General features: G+C 37.2%; 1 protein-coding gene across 2 annotated transcripts in view; it reads right to left on the bottom strand.

Moving 5' to 3' along the window:
- Window positions 1-13,266, bottom strand: part of smpd3 (sphingomyelin phosphodiesterase 3) — a 43,561-nt gene that overhangs the window by 18,468 nt on the left and 11,827 nt on the right. Inside the window, exons 1-2 of one of the 2 annotated variants that reach the window (XM_082159554.1) lie at window positions 6,686-6,913; window positions 2,840-4,548 (exon numbers count right to left, since the gene is read on the bottom strand). In XM_082159554.1, coding sequence (XP_082015680.1) covers window positions 2,840-4,249 — 1,410 coding nt within the window. In that variant the 5' untranslated portion in view covers window positions 4,250-4,548; window positions 6,686-6,913. Of the gene's footprint in view, window positions 1-2,839; window positions 4,549-6,685; window positions 6,914-13,266 lie in introns of those variants that run through there. The other variant, XM_082159555.1, reaches the window with a different exon arrangement.

The raw sequence follows: 13,266 nt of genomic DNA, 5'->3' as shown, positions 1-13,266 counted from the left end.
TGTGTAAGAATTTTATGTAGGCTATATTTAAACGACCTTTGTTGTGATTTATTTTGCAACATAGTTTCCATAAATGTTCTGGGTGGACTGGATAGTGCTGCATTTTGAATGCTGATGCATGAAATATTCATTTCAAAACAGCAATGGAAGTCCTGAAATGTGTCTGTTCGAACAGAGCAGGATGAGATTTCACAGATTTATTATTAAGATGCTCACCAAGGCTACATTTCTATAATAAAAAACATTCAGTAAAAACAGTAATATTGTGACATATTATTATAATTTTTAAAAACTGTTTTATATTTTACTTTATTTTAAAATGTAATTTATTCATGTGATGCAAAGCTGAATTTTTTATCATTACTCCAGTCTGCAGTGTCAAATGATTCTTAATAAATCATTCGGTAGCCCTTTATTTTAAAGTCCTCTTCGGCATGTACATACTATGTACTTCTTATAGCAATTACAATTACAAGGTTATAACTACTAGCCCTGAACCTACCCCTAAACCTTAACTTAACCCATGTAGTTACCTTATATTACCAGTACTTTCTTGGTAGGTAAACTGTAAGTACACTGTACTGTAAGTACACGTACTGTAAAATAAAGTGTAACCAATCATTCTAATATGCTGATTTTGTGCTCAACATTTCTTTTTATTATCAATGTTAAAAACAGTTTAGACAATATTTTTTTGGGAAACAGTGATATTTTGCTATGGAATGTATGGAAACACACGTCACCAATTTGCTAACGACGTTAAGAGTGTGGAGAGCTCTTGAATAATAATAAGTGGGCTGAACATGTTGAAAGGCCCTAATTAAAGAGCTGCTCATTCCTACGGGAAGCATTTTTAATTAATATCTCCACTCCACACACATCCCTCCCTGTTCCCTCCCTCCCCCTCTCCAAATTGTTTGACGGAGGATCGTCTGTCTTTATTTACCAAAGCTAAACTTTTATTACTCATAATGCCCAGGGGTGAAAAGCAGTGTTGGGGAGTAATGACCTAAAAGTAGCAACATATACGAACTACAATTTTCAGTAGTGTGACAGTAGTTCTGCTGTTTTTTTGTTTGTTTTTTAGTTCACAGACCTTGGAGGAGTATCTAAAGTGCATCAATAACTTCTAGAAGCCTTTGGTTAAACTTACACCCCCGTGAAAGATTGAACGTCAATTCAAGTAATAACCTCTTTAGTGAGTACATGTACAGGTCAAAGGCATTGTCCTTCTGTATCTCAATATTAAACAGGCTGCTCTCTCTCACACACACATTCAGAGTTAGTATTTAGCAGCTCTGTCTGACATATAATGGCGGCTGGCCTCTTGCCCTTTTGGACAGAAAAAGAGATCAGGTCTGGAACGTGGCCAGAATCGGATACAGTGCTGAGGCAGTAATGATATCTCAACCCTAAAAGCCAGTGCTCATGATCACCCTAAATGAGCGCTACGCAAACAAAAAATATAAGCTAATATCATGCACAACAACAGACACAGGTTCACACATGCTAAGCATGCAACAACACAACATGCAAACGTCAGCAAATATCAACATTACACCGTGTCCTAACTACACGCGCCGCGACACGTGATAAAGGGTATCTTTTCCATGTTAATCAGAGTTTTTGTCCTAACCAGCCGCGACGGCAACACGCGACGATTCTATTTTAGAAACGGTTTCTATTTTTCTGCGACGTCGCGCTGGAACAACAAACACAAAGTGTGGCAATGATAATCTCAGGTGTTCTAACAATAGTGCAAATTCCAACAACCTTTCTCTTTTACTCATAGACTGTCTATATGCTAGCATAAACAATTTGACTTCTTGTAATTGAAACTGAAAATTAGCATGGCACTACTTGTATTCAACTGTTTAATTCAGTGCAGAATTCATAAAGAATTCGGAAAAAATGTGTTATTCAAAGTTCACTAAAACATTTCCATTATGTTTGTTACCTTCTATGCTTTAAAATAGTTACAGGGCTAGAGTTCAAATTAAACCTATGTTGCTTAAGCTAAGTATGCTGTTTACTTGAGTATGTTCTACAGTACAAAGATCGGCCTGGACTTTCATCATTGTAATTAAATACCAACTTAGTTATATAAGCCATCATTTGCTAGAGCATACATTCACAGATTATTTTATAAACTTTATGTAGAATGCTAGCAACAGCAGCTACAAGACTAATGACCCTGTCTTTACAATATCCAGACTAAAATGAGCATACAATATTATTTCAGAATGAAACTACTTCTTGAATTGTAATATCTACTCAGCATAAGTGCACAGCCCCATTAAGACATATATAATGCAACAGGGCTGTACGTCCAACCATGGTTCAACAAAGAGAGGAAGCCTGCGTTTCTAAAAGCATGACAGATGAGTGTTTCAAACAAGCCCTCTGGGCTACAAAGGGCTAGTTGTAAATTATTCAGGTTGTTTGTGTACGCTCAAACCACAAGTCCAACTCCAGACACATGCCATGCAACGTTCAAGAACTGGAACAAGCCCTAATGTCTCATTTCAATATCAATCACATGCATCAAATGATTTAAAGCAGGTATAAAAATTGACAATCAGAATGAATTGTTTGAATATAAATGATAACTTTTAGAGATCCCTTTACATTGCAGGTCTTGGGATGCAGTTAATCAAGTTGAAAGCTCCACATGCAATTTACATCAAGGTAGGGTGTAGCATAAATCAACAGAAGTTAAAAAGAATAGATACATTATCCTGGATAAAAAAAATGCAAAGATTTCAATCAAGGCAAATGGCTTAACATTTGACATGCTAAGTCTAAATAAAGCCATAATAAAGAAGTATAAGAAGCTCACCTTGGCAAAAAGAACTCCTTTAGCAGCCAGAGCATCCTCGCTGCGCCCATTGGGGAAGCATTCATAATGGGCATCCAAAATAGGGTAGCGACTGGCCAACAGAAGCCCGCTGTTCAAGAACTTGAACCGTGAGCAACAGCCTTTCCAGCCATAGCGTCCCACATCGCTCAGCACAAAGGGAAAATAGCGGTGCAGTTGCCTCCTGAGCCTGTCTGCAGCCCGCCTGTCGAAGACTTCTTGTAGACAAAGGAAGTCCAGGTTGGCTGGGAAAAAGGCAGAGATCTCATGGTCAAAGCTGTCATCGCCGTGACGGCGCTTGCGCCCAATCGGTCTTTTGAAGACTGAGGTGCGGTGTTGTGAAAGGGTGTTGTTGGGGGAAATGCCTCCATCAGCTGCGTGGAAGCGAACCAGGGATTCCCGAGAGGCTGTGCGGCTTTCTAGGCTACCCGTATCCCCGTCCCCGGTCTGATGGTTTCCTTTTTCATCCTCGGTTGGCTCAGAATCAGGTGAGGTGATGCTGATTTGCACTCCAGCCGGATGGAGAGGACAGTCTTCTGAGTTCTGGATGATGTTGCTATGTACTGGACACTCACCAGTGGACTCTGGGTCTGCAAACTGGTGGACAGCACAATCCGGAGCATGGTCTTCTGCATTGGAGTGGAGAGGACACTCTGAGGAATTCTGGGCTTCAGTGCTGTGGATTGGGCAATCCGAGCTTGTACCTCCTGGTGGGTGAACGGGACACTCATTTAAGGCCTCAGTCTCAGTTTCAGTGGTGACAACAGGCTCTGGACGATGGTCCAAAGAAGAGGTGCGGCGGAAGCCCTGAGTGGCCAAGCTGCAGAAGGATACCGCACTAATTGAAGTATTGGTGGGCGAATCAATATATATCTTGATCTGGGGTCTGCTGGCACCATTTCGGATCCGCTTGCCCACTTCGCGAGCTCGGCGTTGAGTGTCCGCGAGGTTGTTGAAGCGTGCAAGCGAGTCTGGCAGCAGGCAAACATTGGCACTGCCAAAGCAAAAGCTGCGACCCTGTGGACGCCACTCAGCAAGTGCCGCCCCGGTTCCAGCCGATGCTCCCTGCTCGGCACCATGCTTGTCTGGTTTCTGGTGAGAGTAGATGTAGGGGTTCCTGATGGTCTGCAGTGGGGCCCACAAGAGGAAGCCAATGAAGGCGAAGGGTAAGGATGCCAGTAACAGCACCAGGTAGAGCGGTGTAGAGATCAGGACCCCGAGTGCCAGAAAAGAGCAGGGATCCTGGGAGCGTCTACGTTTCTCCAGTGATGTTGCTACACAGGAGGCCAATAACCGGTCCAACAGCCAGTAGCAAGGGAAAACAAAGGCCCACGACAGACGGCTCAGAAAGCTGAGGAAGGCACTGGGGTAGGGAGAGGTGTGCAAGACCATTTCTGGCTCACCTTATAGACCAACTCCCCCCAAAAAAAAAACAGTACAAAAAAGAACTACAAAGTTAACCCGCCCCCCTGTGGTGGGAAGAGGTACACTACATGGTTCTTGGGTCCTTCGCTATGTCCGACATTGAATATGGGAAATACGGGGCCACGTGCCCAGCCTCTTCCCTCCTTGGTGGGGGTCTGCAATGCTAGAGTCTCCTAAAGAATCTGTTCATGGTGATGACAAAAAAAACCCTCCTGAGATCCAGAATATTCCAGGCGCGGAAAGGGGAGGCCTCGTCAGTGCAGAGCCTGCAGACAACCAAAGGGAGGGGGGAACAGAATACACAGGCAATCAGGTGAAAGTAGGGGATAATATGCAATCAACAAATTGGATCCCAGTAAAAATTCAAACGTTTCAGGAATCATGATGAAGAATAAATAAATAATTTCTCTTTCACAGAACGCAGAGTGTCAGGTCACCAAATGTAGCCTGCTATGTAATAATGTTTTTTTTTATACATTTTTTTTTGGCTGCTAATATGCTTCATTTGCATCTGTTTTGAATTGGTCTTGGAAAAATATGTAATTTAAATGATTGCTTATTGTTTGTAAATAAAATAGTATTGAAAACTCATATGAAAATGACCTCATACATGTTGATTATTCAAACTGTGCAACCACATGATGTTTTTTTTAGAAAAGAGGTCTGCCAGATGTGGCTTATTATCTAGAATGACCTACCGATTTTAACAAAGAAGAAATTAGGATAATTACCATTTAAAAAGCTACCACTGCACAGGTGTCACTGTAAAATATGATAACTAAGTCCCTTTGTAGATTGATGGTGATTTTGTGGCTGTTGCTCATGAAATAAACAGGCATAAACAGGCACATAGCCTACATACAAATGGAGTGGACGATGAGGAATATTAGACTGAAACCTCACAGAGAGACCATTACAGTGATAAAAAATTATGTTGAAAAATTATTTTCTGTCTTTGTCACAATAAATTTGCCTTGTTCCTAAACAATGAACTCAGTGAACTGTTGCAGTTCCTTTTCTTTAAGCACTTTATTCAGTATGATTTAAAATTGTTGTTAAATATAATTAATATAAATATAATTAAACACAGAGCGCAATGGAGCTAAATACATAAGGACAAATGTTTAATATGCTTTTTAACCCCTTCAACTAGGGGCATTTGTACCCCTTATACTATCCCCCTTATACTATTTGGTATATATTCACCTTCAACAAAGCTGAAAATCATAAACAAGCCTTTCATCTTAAAATAAATGTCATAAATGTAAAATATTCTCATTAAATACATAAATCTCAAAATGTATTAAATCTCAAAAACATCTCTTTTCTCATTATAGCATGCAGTGAAATCATGGATCAGGACCTTTTCGCAGTGCACAAACAGATGTTAAGGAAAGAATTTGAAACTGAAAAGTGTCTTTTTCTCCTGTTACAGCTGGTATGGAGCAGATGTACAGTAATGATATCCAGAACTATAAACCATAAACTAAATCAAAGACATGAAACAAAACATAAACCATGAGCTTGACTAGACAATGAACTATGCCAAGTGCATGTCTAACATTGAACAGTATAGCATACTTTAATCCGCTACAAGGAAACATGGAAAACATGGGGATTCCGACTTGTAAAAAGTGTTCACGTCCTCGTGGATTACAACTTGTAAAGTAAAACATTTCTGAGAGCTCTGACTTGTACCACGTGACCACTGCAGATTCATTAAGTCATATATTGTGTTGCCATAGACACAAAACCTAACCAGACGTTACAACCACCTGCTGTACCTTAATTATTATAATTCATTATTTAAACAATTCTAAAATATACAAGTTGAGGGCATAAACGAATAAAAAATGCATAAATTTAGCTTTGCTTTAAAAGCAGCCATTGTGATTTTAAAACTTAGCTGCCTTTTTATGTTGAGATGGTGGTTGCCTTTTTGTGGCAGATGCTCCTAGTCTGACCTAAATGATCAAAAGATTTACCAGATCAAAGTATATGTCAATCTTTGACACGACCAGGAAATGCATGTTAGTTTTGTGGGTTTATAATTACGCTGACAGCCGCTAATGTCAAGAGACAAAATAATGAATACGGAAAGACACGATCACAAGTCTCTGACGTCCACTTGTTTACGAGTCGAGAATTAACTTCATATTTGCCAGTCATATTGTTACTATATAATAAATTCACAATAGATCAAATCAAATTCCACGCCACTTTATGGAAATAATATGGGTTGTGAACACTGTTTCACCTTTCTCACACAAAGTTCTCTAAAAATACTACTAAAGCTAAGGCACAGATAAAAGTCAATGTCCCACATGTATTTTCCTCTATAAACATACAGACGTTATAACACAGAGCATCACGTACAAGTAATCCCTTTGCATCCACACTCACCTCATCTGCACACACACCCAATCTGTGGAATAATAATTTCGAGGGTTTTATCCATCACTGCCGCCTAATCTGCACTGCTCCGTTGTGCCGGCATAGTGGCCTAGACGTGTGGAAAAAGCTCATAATTTTTTCAGAAAGGGCTGATTTTGAAAGTCCGTAGCGAGTACAGGAAAGAATTTGAGCCGTCTGACACACGGCCGTCGGTGCTTGAGAACAGGAAAAGGAAGAGTGTAGCAAATGAACGTGTGGTACTTTGCAGCTGTGCATGCTGTATACATGCGCATTACCACACAAACACACACACATGTTTGAGGGGGGTTAAGCGATTGTGTCTTTAGGTTAAGCTTGACTATTGCTGAGCAGCTTTCAGGTCGCAACACAAAGCTTACAAAGGGAATCTGGTGCAAAAACAATGTCCTCAACTCTTCACAGATTCCCAGAGAAGGTCCTGCTGTTATTTTGCCCCTAAACAGTGCTGCCATAGAAGACACACATACTTAACCTACAAAATAATACACTCTCAAATCTTCACTGTAACTGACATATTCATATATAAACCTCTCAGTCCCCAGTTCGATGATCTGAGCCAGCCCAGAGGAACATTTTATTGCTCAAAGATTGCTCTTTAATTGCTCAGAAGACATTAGATCCCTTTGATGCTTCAGTTAAAGGTGCAGTAAGTGATATTATCCACTCTGGGACTGTCATATATGAGCTGCCCTGTGAACATGCAAGATTACTGACAGAAAGTTCCAAAACAAAGAATCTGACACCAATCTCATTTACGTAATTCAGTAATATGTCAGATGTAACATAATATGAATATTTTCTGTCATTCCATAAAAAAATACCTTCAGCAATGAAAAATGTTCATGAGCGTGATATTTTAATATTATTTGCATACTATTATTGTATTTAATTTATTTTTTTTGCTTTGTCATTAGTTCCTGCTTTTTAAAATATTTCTATTTAGATTTAACTTTCATTTTAATATTATTTACATAATATTATTTACATATTACAGTATTTATTCATATTTTGAATTAGCTTTTATTTTCATATTATCAGTTTGAATTTAAATTTTAGTTTAAGCTTCAGTCATTAGATTCGTTTAATTATTTTAATATTTCTATTTATTTTTTATTTTTTTATTTTTTTTAAATTTTACTTAAAAGTTTAAGTAATTTTAGTACTTTTACTTCAGCTTGTTTTTTAGTTAGTTGGCAAAACAAATATTCTTTCTAATCTTCTTTTTTTCTATGTTTTTTTTTTTTTTTGGTTTAAGTTTTTTATCTAATATTTAGATGATACGTCTCTCGATGTAATTCTTTCTTTGCTCTCCATCTAATTAACTGATGTCTAGAAAAATAATCAAGATATTACAGAGATTCTCTTTTCTTTTCTCTTTGTGTAATGTTGAAACAATTCTCATTGTGTTTAGGAGACTATTGTGATTTTCATCAACCCAGCCACTGCTCCGTGTGTTTACATTAAGTGTATGCACTTAAATGTTTTGTGTGCCTTCAATATCTTGCCTTCGAGAGTCAATATTGCTCCAGGACAGACCAGAAGCCTGATAATCAAGGCAATAAACTAAATGAATGCAAACACCAATAGAAAGTCTGTTACCTAACACTTTGTTTAGAAAGCCTCAACTATAGATCTGTTTAAACACGAATCCTTCACCTTCTAATCAATACTGATCACAACTTTCCCCATGAGTAATGAGATAGACACTGAGAAATGTCACGTCGATGACTGTGACCGTTTACCAGTGAATATAAATATATATACATAGAATTTGTTCTGTACAAGACGAGCACAGGCTTTCTGTTATTAAAGGATTAGTTCAATTATCACTTTCAGATCATTTACTCACCCCTATGTCATCCAAGATGTTTATGTCTTTCTTTCTTCAGTTGAAAAGAAATTAAGGTTTTTCTCCATATAGTGGACTTCTATACACTATACAATATGTTACTTCAAGAACATAGGTTCACCCCAAAACCAAAAGGAAAAAACTATATTTAACTAACTAAAACTATTATATTAAAAAGAGTCTTCCTCAAGGTTGATAAAATTTAGAAAATTAAGAAAATAAATGTGATATGGTTACTGTCTCTCAAAGAGTATGGTTTTATGTACATAAATAAAAAGTAAATAAAAAACAGAAAAAATAAATACAAATAAAATAAAACAATCAAATAGAAAATATTAAAATAAAATAAAAATAGACATGATCTATGAAATTATGTGTTGTTCCTCTAAGAATGCATATGAAAACTGCTGTATGAATGTGCATGTTCAAGTGTTGGCCTTCCTGTGAACTCATATCACTGATTAATTTGTTTGTGTGCATGTGTGTTTGTGTGTGGACAGGTCTCGATGTTTTTTGTGTGCATGAAGTGCTGATTTTGCATGGTAACTTTAGAGATCAGTGCAAACTCATCAGCCACTTTGTGCCACTTTCCTATTGGTTCATTATTAATGGACCACAGGAAGAGATAGATAGCCATAAAGGAAGAAAGAGACAGCATTAACCGTAAAGGCCTGAAACATGATCCATACAGATAATTTACTTCATACTTTCATAGAATCAACAAGGATAGCTTAATGAAACATATTGCGACATACGCAAAAGCCCTGAGGTACTCCTATCACTTTTATATCATGGTTCATTTATCTCATCTTTTAATTTCCTGTGGAACTTGGCCATTGCTTATTCTTGACTAATGTGTGTGTGTGTATGTGTGTGTGTGTGTGTGTGTGTGTGCACCAGAGAGAGCGACTGACACTGCACTGAGCACACTCAGGGGAGTTTGTTGCCATGGCGACACTGCACTCACTCATGAACAGTATTGCTGTTGTCTATCAGTCTGGTCAATGCCCCTTTAGTATGACACACACCCACATACAAACACAAACATATTATTTCATCTACACTTATCTGTACTTCATATGTACCCTAGTGGTCTAAACAGAATAAAGGTAAAATAAAATAAAATAAAATAAAATAAAATAAAATAAAATAAAATAAAATAAAATAAAATAAAATAAAATAAAATAAAATAAAATAAAATAAAATAAAATAAAATAAAATAAAATAAAATAAAATAAAAAATAAAGAATAATAAAATAAAAAGTTGACCCTTCCATCAAAGAGATTTCTCCCATATGCAAAGCAAATTAAACATTAATTTGTTTACAAATTTTCATTCTCCAAGTAGTCTTTTAAATCAAGTCAAGTCACCTTTAGTTTTATAGTGTTTTTTACAATACAGATAGTTTCAAAGCAGCTTCATAAACAGCCCTCAGCTAAATTTTTTTTTTTTTTTTTAAATATGCTCTGTTAATTTATAAATAAATGTTGTAACTTTTATTAATAAGATTTATGTACAAGTGAAATATAAACAAATATTTTAAAACATAAAAACAGACAATAATATTTATATATTTAACTGGTGTGTTCACTATAAAAACATATACAGCAAATGAATGTCTCATAAGGAACACAAGTCATATTTTAACTGCAAATATTTGTGTGCAAACATAATAAAACATAATCTTAAAAAGAGTAGGTTAATGTATTGTCTAGTAATATCCAGACAATACACATTGTAAAAACAATGTGAATGTTGTTCTAAAGTTTCGGTAATATATGTTTACTATCGTTGTAGATACTGAACTGTAATCGACGTATAGATTGTAAATGGCTTTCTGGCCTACACTTAATATAATTTTTAAAACGGCATAGGACTGACAAGGGACAGCAATCACCAGGCAAGTGTCTTCAAATCCCATGATGACAACACTTGCCGTATGCAGGGTGTTAATGAAGCTAGTGTTATTTTCACTCATTTAAGCCGTAGACATTACACAATTTAAATGAGACAAGGAAATTCCAGCCGAAGCATTGCCTCTCTTGAGTATTCTCATGCTCAAATATAAGCTAATTGCAGTTGAAGAATGTTTGTAATATAATTTAATCCATCAACAGATCAAATGGCATTCCCGCTGCGTGGTAGATAAAAGCTCATTTCAGATGCTAATCAATGTGACACCTTTGTGGAGGGATTATGACCGTAAGATCCTCAATAATCCATCATTAATCAATTCACGTGTAATCCTTATCAATCTGACAATCGAGAGCTGTTTCAACAACAAACCTCCTACTGGAGGTTTAATTGTGATAATACATTTGAACTATTTAAGAAAAAAATTGAGGGGCGCTTCATAGGTAGCTACGGTGTTTTGAGTGTTTTTAAAGGGGTCATATAATGGTACATGCACTTTTACAAGTTGATTGTACTGAAATGTGTGTTGGCAGTGCCTGTACACAACCATCATAAAATGATGAAAATACATCCAGTGTTTTTTAAAAAAAATCTCCTTATATGTTTTCCCCCATCACAAATCAAGCCGTTCGACCTAGTGACGTCACAAAATCGATGCCCCTCCCACGATTGTTGATTGACAGCAGTGTTTCAACACAGACCCGCCCTCGCTCCTGAGCGAGCTGTCATCATAGTCCGCGCGTCATTGTTGATGCGCTGGAGCACTGTCTATGAGCAGAATGGCGTCAGCGATTGTGGTGTTCTGTTCTGTTCTTGGGTGTAATAAGGAACACAGCAGTCATTTTGATGTTCCTAAATCCGAACCGCTGAAGACGCAGTGGCTGAGTTTTGTTTTCGAAGGGAATATTCCCCACGATCAACGTCAATGCTTTCATGTTTGCGCGAATCATTTCACACACCAGACTGCTTTACAAACGAGGGTCAGTATAAAGCTGGTTTTGCTAAGAAGCTGCTCCTGCAAAAAGGATCGGTACCAACTAATCGTGTTCCTGCTGCACCTCCAGAAGAAGAAGTGAGTGTAATGTTTTATTAACCTTTATATTTAATATTTATATTAATCTTTGCAAATCGCTAGCACGCTTCACGATGAATGTGGCTATTTTTACACTCAGGGAACATTACGGCATGTTTTCTATGTGAATCCGAATTCTATGGAATCCTTTGAAAGAAAGATCTATAATAATATTCTTTTTTTATTTTTTAAAAGTACTGTATTTTATTTTATTTTTCTAAACTGTTTTAATTATTCTTATTTCTTTTCATTATTTTAATTTCTTCTATGTAAAGCACTTTGAATTGCCATTGTGTATGAAATGTGCTATATAAATAAACTTGCCTTGCCTTGCCTTGCCTATGTACGACGTTCTTGATATAATTCATAATCCCACGTTCATAATGAACAACGCATTATGGTTATTGTGTTATTATTTCAAACTGTGTACGCACAGAACAGAGGGGCGGGGTGAGCGAAGCTCATTATCATTTAAAGACACATGCACTTAAACGGCGTGCTGAAAACAGAGCTGTTTTTGACCAGGTAAAATTAGTGTTTTCTTACAATACTAATGAGAATTTTTAATTAAAGTATATTACAAACTTTTAATTTAGACCCTAAAGAATCATATTAGCTTATACAAAAATGGCATTATATGACCCCTTTAACACATTGTTATGTGGTTTCTATGGTATTCTAGATGGTTGAAAATTTATTTTTGTATACTAAGAGTATACATTTATAATAAATAAATGTGTTTTTTAATACTAATAAAACCACAATTTTATACTAACAAATAGACACAATGCTAAAAATATATATATGTTAAATATAACTTAAAATATGATCACATAAAAAAACATAACATAAAACGTCTCTTGACGTCTCGTTACTTAACTGTAATCCTGTTCCCAGAAAAAGCGGGAACAAGATGCTGCGTCCTGACATTGGGAAAATATCTTTGTTTGACCGGTTCTGAAGCATGTGTGCAAACACAGCAAAAACCTGGCTTTAAATAACCTCTGACGATAACGTCATTGGAATGCGCGCTCTTGAGAGGCTATAAATAGACGTGATACGGGTACACCTTCAGGTTATCACTTTTCTGAAGAGACGTCTGGACACACCCCCAGTGTGACACTGAGGCGCAGCATCTCGTTCCCGCTTTAACAGGGAACAGGGTTACAGTCAAGTAACCCGAGACGTTCCCTTTCAAAAGTTACTCTTGATGATGCGTACTCATAAGCATGGGAACTAGAATATCAACGCCACCGCATTGGGAAGTGTCTGGACCCCTCAAGGTTGTGTAGTGTGTGCTCACAAACACTGGGGAAGTCTCAGACATGAGTTTGGGATGTCGACTCAAGGACATGTGAATAAAATCTCAAGGACAGATATAAAATCTTGATTGATAGCATCTTGACCTTGTATGTTCTGAGAGAACGGTTCAAACAGCGAAGATCTAAAATCGGATGAAACCCCCATCTTTTTTGGGAACCAGATACCGACTGTAGTAGCCTGACTCTCTCTGAACATGTTCAATGGCCCCTTTGCCCAGAAGAGTTTGTAGCTCTTGTGACAGCAAATGCACCTGCTCCAGTCCCACAGTAATGGAGACAACGCCATTGAAACATGGAGGGCGGTGCACAAACTGTATTCTGTAACCTTTTTCTATTGTTTTTAGGACCTAAGTAGAGATACCTGGCACACCCCCACAGTTCTGGGTACGAATA

Source organism: Leuciscus leuciscus, assembly GCF_965113295.1.
Source record: "Leuciscus leuciscus genome assembly, chromosome: 25".
Lineage (NCBI taxonomy): Eukaryota > Metazoa > Chordata > Actinopteri > Cypriniformes > Leuciscidae > Leuciscus > Leuciscus leuciscus.
The sequence above is the reverse complement of the archived record's forward strand: the minus strand, read 5'-3'. Positions and strand labels throughout refer to the sequence as shown.